The sequence below is a fragment of the Oncorhynchus kisutch genome, linkage group LG12 (assembly GCF_002021735.2).
Source record: "Oncorhynchus kisutch isolate 150728-3 linkage group LG12, Okis_V2, whole genome shotgun sequence".
NCBI lineage: Eukaryota > Metazoa > Chordata > Actinopteri > Salmoniformes > Salmonidae > Oncorhynchus > Oncorhynchus kisutch.
Genome location: NC_034185.2, coordinates 14,811,974 through 14,826,997, shown reverse-complemented (window position 1 = coordinate 14,826,997; position 15,024 = coordinate 14,811,974). Strand labels below are relative to the sequence as shown.

Below are 15,024 nucleotides of genomic sequence, written 5' to 3'. Positions count from 1 at the left end.
GAAGGACGCCATATCTCTTTGTCTACCAATAGGTGCCCTTCTTCGCAAGGCATTGGAAAACCTCCCTCTTCATTGTCGTCGAATCTGTGCTGGAAATGTATTGCTCAAATGAAGAACCTGACAGATCATTGCATGGAGTACAGAGATTAGGTAGTCATTCAAAAACCATTAGTCCATGCAACTTATTATCTGACTTGTTTAGCACATTTTTACTTTTAATTATTTAGTCTTGCTATAAAAAAGTAATTACTTCAGCTTTAGATTTTTAAATAATTTGTAAAAAAAAAAGACTAAAAACACAATTCCACTTTGACGTTATGCAGTATTATGTGTAGACCAGTGACACAAAATCGACATTTTAGCCACTTTAAATTCATGCTGTAGCAACAAAATGTAGAAAAAGTCAAGGGGTGTGAATACTTTCTGAAGGCGCTGTAGATCCATGTACTGTGTGCATCCAAGCACAAGTACAAATCTTATGGAATCTTAATCAGAAGATGAAGGTATTAACAGACAATTCAAATCCATGGGGAACACTAGTGTAAAATAAAACTAAATACATGATTCATCATCTATACCAGTGATGTAGCCCAGTCATTTAAAAGCGTCATCATCTATGCCAGTGATGTAGCCTAGTGGTAAAAGAAATAGGTGGGTAAGCTTTGATTACCGGTGGCAGTGAAAAAAGGTTAAGCTCCCTGTACTTTCAAAGCATTTTTCTCAAAAGGTGAGTAAACTGTCCACCCCCCCAAAAGTGTGTAAACTGCAATTATTTGTGTTTACCCTACACTACACGACTGACTATACAAACAGTGCATAACCTCGTCCCCCAACTAATTTGCTACCCCATATAGACAGAGAAAGCAAGCCAGCTGGTGGACAAGATTAATACATAAACCATTGATTTCATGTTGTTTTCATTACAATTGAGGTATTCTTATAAATCCACTGCTATTAAGAGTTGGCGAATTTGAGTTTTTACAAGACAAAAATGTTTTTACTCCTTGTTCTCATCTTGTACTCTAGTCCAGTGCTGTCTGTGTGTTACCATAACACTATGCTGAGCTCTTCCTATTGGCTGGGAGTCTTTGCTGGCCTCTTCCTGGTTCTGTGGCCTCAGCTCTTTGTCTCTGGTCTCACTGGCCCTCCTATGGTAGCACCCTGTCACTGCTTCTGCGAAAGGATCAACGTACTTCCCGTGTAATTCCTGTACTGCTCTCAGAAGTCTCACGGGGAATCCCAAACCAGCCCCTTCCCCCCTACCAACTCACTGGGAGAGCCCTCCAATGTAATGTGCTGCTGACAAAACTTTGAGGGTGACTTTAAGTGGCAAGGGGATCAAATAAACCCATCAACTTCAGGACACACTTGTGACTTAAATTATGGAATTCATGTTCCACATTTAAATAACAAAACAAGCATGAAATTCAAATCAACAAATTCCCCTTGTCATTTTACAGTAACAGTCTAACATTTAATTTGGGAGATATTTCATTTGTTACATGTGTCAAATCTCGAAATCAGACACAAACAAAATGCACATGGCATATATAGTGAACAAACATATAAACGCAACATGTAACTTGCTGGCTCAGTTAAAGTGGCTAATAATCCCTTACACCTTCAATCCTTTTCACTCCCTTAGCTGTCAGACACTTGTGCATATTGTGGAGGGACGTGTGAACGTGCAAATGGAGGGCTGAGGGATGAGGGATGAGGGGAGGGGACTGATTTGTGATTCAGCCTCAGTCTCAGGAGCACCAACCCCGATTCACTTTTCAACTTATAGCAAACCTATTGCAGAGTCCCCTCCCCTCTCTTTCTCATCATCCAATCAGTGTTCAGGTGGGGATGGGAAGGAACTATTAGACAGGTGCCAGTGCTTGACTTGACTTAGGTGCAGGTACTCATTTTGGGTGCCAATACTGTTCATATTTAGGTTCAAGAACTCCACAATACTTTTGAGTTCATATTCTATAAGAGGAACAGGAGCTCAAGCAGTAGAACATTTGATGTGCCGGTGCTCAGCTCCGGTGAGCTCCTGCCCAAGTCAAGCACTGGACAGGTCTATGGTCCACAGCCGAGGGGGTCACTCTGATCTTGGACACTCAGCAGGAGATCGCCCCAAAGTGTGCTCCCCGTGTCCTCGCTGCTATTCCTCCCCTAGGACTCCCCCTCCAGACATCCCCAGCTCCTGAAGCTGGATCTGGATGGGATGTGGCCCCCCGGGGAGTCCCTCCTGGCCCATGGCAGAGCGGACCCCCACACGGTTCCTGGCTAACCGGGGACAGAAGGAGCGCAACAGGCAGCGCAGCTCCTGACGGAAGGCCTTGTTGAAGTAGAAGTAGATGAAGGGGTTGTAGATGTGGGAGCTCTTGGCGAACAGTGCAGGGAACACGAAGCCCCCAGGCGCCATGTACCGGTTGTCCTTGTGGAAGATGAAGAGGAAGGAGACAACGGCGTAGGGAGCCCAGGCCGTCACAAAGCCAAGGCTGATGCAGAAGAACATCTGAGGGGGACGATAGAGACATTATGTTGTGTCCAATATCTAGACCCAAATCCATACATTATTTGCTAAATTTAACTTTTTACCCCCAAATGGTAGTTACAGTCTTGTCCCATCGTTGCAACTCCCATACAAACTCGGGAGAGGCGAAGGTCAAGAGCCATGCGTCCTCCGAAACACGACCCCGCCAAGCAGCACTGCTTCTTGACACACTGCTCACTTAACCCAGAAGCCAGCCGCACCAATGTGTTGGAGGAAACACTGTACAGCTGGCGACCAAAGTCAGTGTGCATGCTACCGGCCTTCCACAAGGAGTTACTAGAGCGCGATGGGACAAGGACATCCCAGCCGGCCAAACCCTCCCCTAACCCAGACGATGCTGGGCCAATTGTGCGTCGCCTCATGGTTCTCCTGGTCACCCCCGGCTGCGACACAGCCTGGGATCGAACCCAGGTCTGTAGTGACGCCTCTAGCGCTGCGATGCAGTACCTTACACCGCTGCGCCACTTGGGAGGCCTAAATCCAACTATATCTCGTAAACTCTCATACAACAACTGGTATCATTGGGTAGATTCAAATCTACAGTATGTACTAAGGCCAATTCTTTCAACATTAGAGTTGGCTTCTGTATATGGAGCTAATTCAAGCCTACCTAATGACACCACTAGTACTGACTTCTGTACTGACCTTGGGCTGCATTGACACAGCTTGTATAACAGTGTAAATTTGCTGTCCCCTCAAAATAACTCAACACAGAGCCATTAATGTCTAAACCGCTGGCAACAAAAGTGAGTACACCCCTAAGTGAAAATGTCCAAATTGGGCCCAATTAGCCATTTTCCCTCCCCGGTGTCATGTGACTCGTTAGTGTTACAAGGTGTGAATGGGGAGCAGGTGTGTTAAATTTGGTGTCATCGCTCTCACACTCCCTCATACTGACTGGTCACTGGAAGTTCAAAATGGCACCTCATGGCAAAGAACTCTCTGAGGATCTGAAAAAAAGAATTGTTGCTCTACATAAAGATGGCCTGGGCTATAAGAAGATTGCCAAGACCCTGAAACTGAGCTGCAGCACGGTGGTCAAGACCATACAGCGGTTTAACTGGACAGGTTCCACTCAGAACAGGCCTCGCCATGGTCGACCAAAGAAGTTGAGTGCACCTGCTCAGCGTCATATCCAGAGGTTGTCTTAGGGAAATAGACGTATGAGTGCTGCCAGCTTTGCTGCAGAGGTTGAAGGGGTGGGGGTCAGCATGTCAGTGCTCATACGCCGTACACTGCATCAAATTGGTCTGCATGGCTGTCGTCCCAGAAGGAAGCCTCTTCTAAAGATGATGCACAAGAAAGCCCGCAAACAGTTTGCTGAAGACAAGCAGACTAAGGACATGGATTACTGGAACCATGTCCTGTGGTCTGATGAGACCAAGATAAACCTATTTGGTTCTGATGGTGTCAAGCGTGTGTGGCGGAAACCAGGTGAGGAGTACAAAGACAAGTGTGTCTTGCCTACAGTCCAGCATGGTGGTGGGAGTGTCATGGTCTGGGGCTGCATGAGTGCTGCCGGCACTGGGGAGCTACAGTTCATTGAGGGAACCATGAATGCCAACATGTACTGTGACATACTGAAGCAGAGCATGATCCCCTCCCTTCGGAGACTGGGCTGCAGGGCAGTATTCCAACATAATAATGACCCCAAACACACCAGCTCCGTGATGCCGTCATGGAGGAGTGGAAGAGGACTCCAGTGGCAACCTGTGAATCTCTGGTGAACTCCATGCCCCTGATGGTTATTAAGTTAGTGCTGGAAAATGATGGTGGCCACACAAAATATTGACACTTTGGGTCCAATTTGGACATTTTCACTTAGTGGTGTACTCACTTTTGTTGCCAGCGGTTTAGACATTAATGGCTGTGTGTTGAGTTATTTTGAGGGGACAGCAAATTTACACTGTTATACAAGCTGTACACTCACTACTTTACATTGTAGCAAAGTGTCATTTCTTCAGTGTTGTCACATGAAAAGATATACTCAAATATTTACAGAAATGTGAGGGGTGTACTCACTTTTGTGATATACTGTAAATACATAACTCTACAATAAAGAATGCGGCCTACACACTTCCTTAAACCTAAAATAAGTAAAGTAATTTTGTGTGGAAGTCAAACATTTATTTTATGTCAGAAGCAGACACATTGCATATGCTTAGAATGACAAAATCGAGCCCTTTATAATTGTATTTCTATTTTGTGTTGTGTTTTCTTATAACATGTCCTTTTTTTGTGATACTTTCAACTCATCCCGTGGTATAAGCACATTATTCACTGTTTTATACCACCTCAAATGAATGTCACTTTACTTAAGGTGTATGTGCACACTCTATAAGGAAATATTACATGGTTATGACGCACGTCATTCTATTCAATGTAATAATGTGACACAGAGGATAAATGACATAACACCCTGTTATAACAGCTGGTATGTAGACTCTTACATAGCATGTAATAACATATGACATAAGAGGTCATCCAGACTGTATAATGCCAGAGCATACAACAGGATGAACAGATCTGTTTAACACTTTTACTACATGTGTTATTTCTAGTTTTAATGTCTTCACTATTATTCTACAATGTAGAAAATAGTAAAAATAAAGAAAAACCCTGGAATGAGTAGATGTGTCCAAACTTTTGACTGGTTCTGTATGTGAAAACCTACCAAATATAAAGATACTATGTTCACTGTGACAGAAGGTAAAAGTTCTATCTAGTGCTGCAGTAAGCTCTACATCCGCTCTCCCTGAGTGAAAGACGTATGCACTGTGACAGACAGTCCTCCACTAAGTCAGAGAGGTTCAGGCACATTGCCGTGGTTCCTCTTTCAGCAGGACATAAAACCCTTCTCACCATGGAGAGACGTTTTTCGGTATGGCGCAGGTTGGTCCGGATCCCCCGGGCTGACAAGGTGTAGGTGAAATGATAGACTTTATAGAGGATCTGGATCTGGGACATCACGATGAGCAGGACGGGCACCAGCATGAAACAAGAGAAGGAACAGATGACGTAGAAGGCGTCTTTAAAGGAGGTGTGGTAGCTGTGCCAGGCGATGGTACAGGACAGGCCGTAGGGCTCGGGGACGTACTCGCCCCAGCCGAACAAGGGGAAGGAGGACCAGACGGTGGCGATTAGCCACGAGGCACAGCACACCAGCCGGATGTTGGCACCATCCAGCCAGACTGCTGCAAGGAAAGAGACATCCCATCGCCTGGTTATATTCTTAAAGGGAGGGTGACATCTGGGCAAATAAGGCCATTTCTCTAAAATAAATGCTATGTGGTCTCCATTGATCTGACAAATAGATGGTAATTAGAGAACATCAATCGATCTCACAGGCTCCCGACTGGGATGAGAAGACTGACTGAAGACTAACCTGTCCCGTGGCATTATTCCCCTCATCTCCTGTCCTAATCCACACCTGATCCCAGTACTCAGGGCTGAGCACCCTACTCGTCTCTTACAATTAACACAGGAGAGCGGAAAGCCCTGCTACTAGTTAATTGGAGAGACAAAGAGAGAGAGGTAGAGAGAAAGATAGAGAGGTGTGTGTGAGAGAGTGAGAGAGAGAGATTATTTTATATTTTTTATGTAATCTTTATTTAACTAGGCAAGACAGCTAAAAACAAATTCTTATTACAATGATGGCCTACCACAGCAAAACCCGGACGACACCGGGCCAATTGTGCGCCGCCAGGCCAATTATGTGCCGCCAAATGGGACTTCCAATCACAGCTGGATGTAAACCACGGACTGCAGTGACGCTTCTTGCACTGAGATGCAGTGCCTTAGACTGCTGTGCCACTTAGGAGCCACTGGGCATACAGACGGATGGACGGACAGACAGACACGCACACATACACACACAAACACAAAGTGAGAGCGAGATAGGAGACGCTCAAATCCAAATCGATCCTTAGCCCCCTCTCATAGGCCCTTAATTTAGTTTTCCAAGGTATTGTAGTATTACAGCACCTCCACCTTACCCTGTGATAGGCTAGGTGGAATTGTGCCCATATTGTCTTTAATGTCTTTCAGATCATAGCAAGGGACAGAAAAGGGCAGCAGGCGTTCTGCTATAGCCACCCTAGGGATGGTGAGTTGTTGTTGCTACAACAAGAGAGAGATCAAGCCTGTATAACTAACTATAAGTGTGTATGCAATACATTATAAATACAGCCTATAAATAGACCACAGAGAAAAAACTTAGAGCGGTGATTTTCTGTTTACTGATAATATGATCATCATCATCAACAACAGTAGTGGTAGTAGTGGTAGTCTTTGCAGATTTTAAGTTTGTCGTTGTTGATGTCTGTAAGCAGGACGTTGCCCGCTTTGTATGATGATGTCATATTGTCATATATTATAATATGGTTACACTTTACTTGACATCCAGCGCCATAACACGTTATGACACGGTAATAACCATGTCATAATATGGCATAATAGCTGACATAACCTAAATCTACTTGAAAATCTATGGCAAGACCTGAAAATGGTTCTCTAGCAATGATCAACAACCAATTTTACAGAGCTTGAAGAATTGGTCAAATAATAATGGGCAAATGTTTCACAATCCGGGTGTAGAAAGCTCTTAGAGACTTACCCAGAAAGACTCACAGCTGTAATCACTGTCAAAGGTGACTGTAACATTGACTCAGGAGGTTGAATACAAATCAAGATATATTAGTGTTATTTTTCATATTTTTGTTTAACAAATGTTAGATTTTTCTTTCCACTTTGACATTACAGAGTATTTTTTGTATATCGTTGACAAAAAATGACAAATCCTTTTTAATCTCACTTTGTAACAGAACAAAATGTGGAAAAGGTGAAGTGGTATGGATACTGTCTGAAGGTACTGTATATTAGTCCCTGGAGACTTCCTGGAAAGACCCCAATGGACACAAACAGGATTTATATTTTACATTTTATATAACATGTATTTAACGAGGCAAATCAGTTAAGAAAAATTATTATTTACAACGACCGCCTACCCCTGGCCAAACCCTAACCAGAACAATGCTGGGCCAATTATGCGCGCCCTATGGGACTCCCAATCACGGACGGTTGTGATACAGCCTGGAATCGAACCAGGGTCTGTAGTGACGCTGAGATGCAGTGCCTTCGGGAGTAGGATGACACACACACACAGATAACACAACACAGAACAACACAGACACTCTCTATTTGTTTCATGGTCCTGAGTGTGATTTTCATATCAAGATGATATCAGCTCATTCGATTCATGTTGTTGTTCACTTAATGTCACACTAAGTCAGTGGTTGTTTGTGTAGTGTGCAGCAGCTGGGAGCAGTTCTGTAAATTACTTAAGTAAAAATACTTTAAAGTACTACTTAAGTCTTTTTTGGCGGTATCTGTACTTTGTTTGTGCATTGTGCAGCAGCTGGGAGCATTTGTGTAAATTACTTAATAGTACTTTGAAGTATTTTTACTTAAGTCGTTTTGGGGGTATCTGTACTTTGTGTAGTGTGCAGCAGCTAGGTTAGGTAAGCTTGTAGGGAGTCTAGCATTCACTTAGCCTGGTGAAATATTTCTAGAGTTTGCTGGTTCAAAAACCCCGACAGGACAAAGTGAAAATCTGCCGATGTGCCCTTGTGGAAGGAACTTGACCCTAATTACTCCTATAAGTCGCTCTGGATAAGAGCATCTGCTAAATTACTCAAATGTAAATGTAATACTGACCTTACCTGTTACAACAAAACCAATAGAATAGTCCCAAACATGCAAACCCCACTATCTGGTACTCCAGCCTGCCCCCCCATCCAAATAGACAAGGCTCTACTCACCATTGACCAGCCACCCCCCCACCCCCCAAATAGACTAGGCTCCATTCACCATAGACCAGGCTGCCCCCCCCCCCCCCCCCCCCAGATAGACTAGGCTCTACTCACCATAGACCAAGCTGCCCCCCCCTCCAAATAGACTAGGCCCTACTCACCATAGACCAGGCTGCCCCCCCCCAAAATAGACTAGGCTCTACTCACCATAGACATGGCTGCCTCCCCCCCCCCAGATAGACTAGGCTCTACTCACCATAGACCAGGCTGCCCCCCCCCCCCCCCCCAGATAGACTAGGCTCTACTCACCATAGACCAGGCTGCCCCCCCCAAATAGACTAGGCTCTACTCACCATAGACCAGGCTGCCCTCCCCCCAGGTAGACTAGGCTCTACTCACCATAGACCAGGCTGCCCCCCTCCAAATAGACTAGGCTCTACTCACCATAGACCAGGCTGCCCCCCCCCCCCCCAAATAGACTAGGCTCTACTCACCATAGACCAGGCTGCCCCCCCCCCCAGATAGACTATGCTCTACTCACCATAGACCAGGCTGCCCCCCCCCCAAATAGACTAGGCTCTACTCACCATAGACCAGGCTGCCCCCCCTCCAAACAGACTAGGCTCTACTCACCATAGACCAGGCTGCCCCCCCTCCAAATAGACTAGGCTCTACTCACCATAGACCAGGCTGCCCCCCCCCCCCTCCAAATAGACTAGGCTCTACTCACCATAGACCAGGCTGCCCCCCCCCCTCCAAATAGACTAGGCTCTACTCACCATAGACCAGGCTGCCCCCCCCCTCCAAATAGACTAGGCTCTACTCACCATAGACCAGGCTGCCCCCCCTCCAAATAGACTAGGCTCTACTCACCATAGACCAGGCTGCCCCCCCCCCCCCAGATAGACTATGCCCTACTCACCATAGACCAGGCTGCCCCCCCCCCAAATAGACTAGGCTCTACTCACCATAGACCAGGCTGCCCCCCCTCCAAACAGACTAGGCTCTACTCACCATAGACCAGGCTGCCCCCCCTCCAAATAGACTAGGCTCTACTCACCATAGACCAGGCTGCCCCCCCCCCCTCCAAATAGACTAGGCTCTACTCACCATAGACCAGGCTGCCCCCCCCCCTCCAAATAGACTAGGCTCTACTCACCATAGACCAGGCTGCCCCCCCCCTCCAAATAGACTAGGCTCTACTCACCATAGACCAGGCTGCCCCCCCTCCAAATAGACTAGGCTCTACTCACCATAGACCAGGCTGCCCCCCCTCCAAATAGACTAGGCTCTACTCACCATAGACCAGGCTGCCCCCCCCCCCCCCTCCAAATAGACTAGGCTCTACTCACCATAGACCAGGTTATAGAATGTTTTCAGATAACGGATCACGCTGATGGCGGCGATGGTGAACATGCCGCACAGGCCGAATATGTAGCAGCCCAGACCGTAGTAGACGCACGTGACGTGGTGCCCCAGCCAGGCATGATTAAACGATGACAGAATGGACAGCGGGTAGAAACAGATGCAACATAGGAAATCCACCACGGCCAGGTTGACGCAGAGGAGCTCTGAACCCACCATCTTCTTCCTCCGTCGGTAGGAGATGACCAGCACCAGGCCGTTGCCGAGGACGGACAGAAGCACTAGTTGGAAGAGAGACAAGAAAGGGGAAACAAAGAATCTCTATAGAGATGGGAGAAGAGAGTGATGATTGATATGGTCTGTCGTTGGATTGTTTTTCATGAATGTTTTTTGCATTTTCTTGTGTATTTCCTATTGTGTCATTTGTTGTGTACATTCTGACATTCTGATACATTCTGACATTGTAATTTCTCATGGTAGTCTGAATATATACTGTAAGATCTGGTGCAATAACCACAGGTATCTTCGAAAATAAAGTTTCCTCAAGCAGTGATTAGAATGGATCCTGAATATAACCTGTCTGAAATATTAAACCAACACTCCCATGTATTACACCTGACATTATATAAGACCTACAGTATCATGTTCCTGTAAAACAGATACCAGTCACCGGATGACCGTTCTACTGTTAAGGTGTTTGGCTGGCAATCACAGCTAACCCCCTGTAGTGTGTTCACTCAATATGTAAACATCACAGAGGAGGTGTGAGAAATAATTCTGCTGGACACAGAGGGAATACACCACTAAGGAACCACTGAGCCACGAGTCACCGTGGATAGAGAGTGATGGATTTCCTGAAATAGCAGCTGTTCCAGGCAATAAGGCATTCAGGTGACTCAAAATAATAACCTATGTCTGCAATAACATGTGTCTGCAATACTGAAATGAAGTCGGCCCGTACAACAAACACATGAACGACTGAACTCTAAAAGAAGAAAACTTTGATAGTCTTATTGTAGAAACAGAAATCACAAACTGTCAGATATTCCAATAGAGGTACAAATAACACCCCTGACACCAGTGGAGGCTGCTGAGGGGAGGACAGATCATAATAATGGCTGGAACAGAGCGAATGGAATGGCATCAAACACATTGAAACCACGCTCCAGCCATTACCACGAGACCGTCCTCCCCAAATAAGGTGCCGCCAACCTCCTGTGGCTGACACAGAGACAAATGAAAGGATGATGAAAAGATGAAGAAAATCAGCCTAGCCTGGTCCCAGATGACTTTGTGCTATCATGTTAAGTCCACTTCTCATTGTCAAGACAAACATGTTTGCAATGACGAGTGACATGGAGTTGGCATGATAGCTCAAACAGACTTGGAGGAAAAAGAAAGACTGGCCCCACTCACATCAAAAATATAATTTTGACTAATTTGGATTTAAAAAACACTATGTAACAAAATAAATAAACATTTGGTCACAAAAAAATGCTATGCCCATTCCTGAGTGTATTTACAAACCAAGCATCGTGTCTGTTTAATTTTACAGGTGGACACAGAAACTCAGGTGAGAGGAAATACAATACACTTAGTGAACTGTAATATCGATGAGACCACATTTTACTAGGTATAGCCATCTATAACACTAGAGTTGCCCCATGTTCTAAAAATACCATGAAATATTGATATTTCTATAAAGTGTCATTTGTAGTGATATAGAGTGCAAAGTATTCAGACCCTTGACTTATCCACATTTTGTTACGTTACAGCCTTATTCTAAAATATATTAAATATTATAATTTTTCTCATCAATCTACACACAATATCCCATAATGACAAAGCAAAAACAGGTTTATACATTTTTGCTAATTTATTCCAAATAGAAAACAGAAATAGCTCATTTACATAAATATTCAGACCCTTTGCTATGATACTCAAAATTGAGCTCAGGTGCATCCTGTTTCCATTGATCATCCTTGAGATGTTTCTACAACTTCATTGGAGTCCACCTGTGGTAAATTCAATTGATTGAACGTGATTTGGAAAGGCACACACCTGTCTATATAAGGTCCCACAGTTGAAAGTGCATGTCAGAGCAAAAACCGAGCCATGGAGTCGAACGAATTGTCCGTATAGCTCAGAGACAGTATTTTATTTGATTTATTTTGCCTTTATTTAACCAGGTAAACCAGTTGAGAACAAGTTCTCATTAACAACTGCGACCTGGCCAAGATAAAGCAAAGCAGTGTAGAAGAGTAGGGAGGTAAGGCAATAAATAGGCCGTAGCGGCAAAATAATGACAATTTCGCAAATAAACACTGGAGTGATAGATGTGCAGAAGATGAATGCGCAAGTAGAGATACTGGGGTGCAAAGGAGAATAAAAAAATATATATAATAAATAACAATATGGGGATGAGGTAGTTGGATGGGCTATTTACAGATGGGCTATGTACAGGTGCAATGATCTGTAAGCTGCTCTGATAGCTGATGCTTAAAGTTAGTGAGGGAGATATGAGTCTCCAGCTTCAGTGATTTTTGCAATTCGTTCCAGTCATTGGCAGCTGAGAACTGGAAGGAAAGGCGGCCCAAGCATGAATTGGCTTTGGGGGTGACCAGTGAAATATACCTGCTGGAGCGCGTGCTATGAGTGGGTGCTGCTAAGGTGACCAGTGAGCTGAGATAAGGCGGGGCTTTACCTAGCAAGGATTTAAAGATGACCTGGAGCCAGTGGGTTTGGCGACGAATATAAAGCGAGGGCCAGCCAACGAGAGCATACAGTTCGCAAGTGGTGGGTAGTATATGGGGCTTTGATGATGAAACGGGTGGCACTGTAATAGAATGCATCCAATTTGTTGAGTAGAGTGCTGGAGGCTATTTTGTAGATGACATCGCCCGAAGTCAAGGATCGGTAGGACAGTCAGTTTTACAAGAGTATATTTGGCAGCATGAGTGAAGGATGCTTTGTTGCAAAATAGGAAGCCGATTCTAGATTTAATTTTGGATTGGAGATGCTTAATATGAGTCTGGAAGGAGAGTTTACAGTCTAACCAGACACCGAGGTATTTGTAGTTGTCCGCATAGTAGAGTAGAGCTCCATCATTCTTAAAGGAAGAAGTTTGGAACCACCAAGACTCTTCCCATAGCTGGCCACCCGGCCAAACTGAGCAATCAGGGGAGAAGGGCCTTGGTCAGGGAGGTGACCAAGAACCTGATGGTCACTCTGACAGAGCTCCAGAGTTCCTCTGTGGAGATGGGAGAACCTTCCAGAAGGCCAACCATCTCTGCAGCACTCCACCAATCAGGCCTTTATGGTAGAGTGGACAGACGGAAGCAACTCCGTAGTAAAAGGCACATGACAGCCTGCTTGGAGTTTGCCAAGAGGCACCTGAAGGACTCTCCAGACCATGAAAAACAAGATTCTCTGGTCTAATGAAACCAAGATTGAACTCTTTGGCCTGAATACCAAGTGGCAGGGACTGGGAAACTAGTCAAAATCAAATCAAATCATATTTTATTGGTCACATACACATATTTAGCAGATGTTATTGAGGGTGTAGCTAAATGCCTGTGTTCCTAGCTCCAATAGTGCAGTAGTATCTAACAATTCACAATACACACTAATCTAAAAGTGAAATAATTGAATTAAGAAATACATAAATAATCAGGATCGAGGGATGATGAACTGAGCAAAGTACAGAAAGATCTTTGATGAGATCCTGCTCCAGAGCACTCAGGACTTCAGACTGGGGCGAAGGTTTAGCTTCCAACAGGACAACGACCCTAAGCACACAGCCAAGACAACGTGGGATAGGGAGGGTTGTGCAGCAACCCTCCATATCCAACATGACAGAGCTTGAGAGGATCTGCAGAGAAGAATTGGAGAAACTCCCCAAATACAGATGTGCCAAGTTGTAGCTTCATACCCAAGAAGACTCGAGGCTGTAATCGCTGCCAAAGGTGCTTCAACAAAGTACTTAATAAAGGGTCTGAATAAATGTGATATTTCAGTTTTTTTTAAATACATTTGCACACAAAAAAACCCAACCTGTTTTTGTTTTGTCATTGTGGGGTATTGTGTGTAGATTGATAAGAAAAAAACTAACTATTTAATACATTTTAGAGTAAGGCAGTAACGTAACAAAATGTTTAAAAAGTCAATGGGTCTGAATCCTTCCCGAATGCAGTATACTGTATGTAATTGGCTATACATAGTACTGTGGATTACTTACCACAAATAAGCTACATTAAATATTTTAAAATGTGAATAAAGTCTGTGAAACAAACATTTCACATTTTTTACACATAAATCTGTATGATTTACTGTTGTCCACAAAGTCGTTAATATCATGTATTGCGCACGGTTCCTTCTAAAGTCTAATTTGTAGGAAGAGCCTGACCACGAAAATATATTTTTTTATAACATGTGCTATAAATCTCAATCAACTAGGCATGAACATCAGCCTGTCTATATTCTAGGATACATTCTTTCTAGATTATCAGATATGAAAGTGATAATAACGAAGTCCAACTCACCGATTGACAGGATTGTAAATCCCACACCTATATCAGCACCAGGTGCGAGTTTCGAGGAGAAAATAGAGACAGTCCGGTTCCCACACACATCTGTGCGTTCTGACAAGTTCAGGGAGATCATTTTCGATACAAATTCAGGAAAAGGAAGATCACCTCACTTTTGAATCCGACTCAACATTTAAAAGCCAGCAAAAGCAAATATTCGTGGCATTGGATCACATGTTCGTGTCAGTCATCTCGTGTTTAGCATAAAGTGAAATGTCCTACACTCGCGCCATCAGTTATCATGTGTATTCTCTTCTAGTCGCTATCTCTGAAGAGACCAATAATGATGGGATTATTTGGTCAAACTCAGACAGATGTTTTCTCTGAAGCCTGTGGAGTTGCAGCCTGGTCTCATAAATGTAAAACCGGGACCATCATATTAGTGTGACATACTTAAGGCTGGGTGGGCGTACAACACGAAAGGTTGCGTGTTTGAATCTCATCAGTGACAACTTTTGCATTTTAGCTAATTAGCATCTTTTCACTTACTTTTAGCTACTTTGTAACTACTTAGCATGTTAGCTATCCCTTACCCTAACCTATACCCTTTTAGCTAAAGCTTCCCCTAACCGTAACCAGCTAGCCACCTAGCTACCGTTAGCCACAATAAATTGGAATTCTTACATATATCTTTTGCAAGATATCATACAAATTGTCATTCGTAACATATCATACGGAATGGATGATGGACATCTACAAATTAATACATATCATA

General features: G+C 44.2%; 1 protein-coding gene across 1 annotated transcript; it reads right to left on the bottom strand.

Moving 5' to 3' along the window:
* Nucleotides 1–2,019: 2,019 nt before the first annotated feature.
* Nucleotides 2,020–14,519, bottom strand: opn8c (opsin 8, group member c). Its single transcript, XM_031836647.1, has 4 exons — nucleotides 14,265–14,519; nucleotides 9,711–10,004; nucleotides 5,411–5,742; nucleotides 2,020–2,509 (listed from the first exon to the last, which is right to left on the bottom strand). The coding sequence occupies exons 1-4, from the start codon at nucleotides 14,383–14,385 to the stop codon at nucleotides 2,153–2,155; spliced, it is 1,104 nt and encodes a 367-aa protein (XP_031692507.1). The 5' UTR covers nucleotides 14,386–14,519; the 3' UTR covers nucleotides 2,020–2,152.
* Between the last annotated feature and the right edge of the window lie 505 nt (nucleotides 14,520–15,024).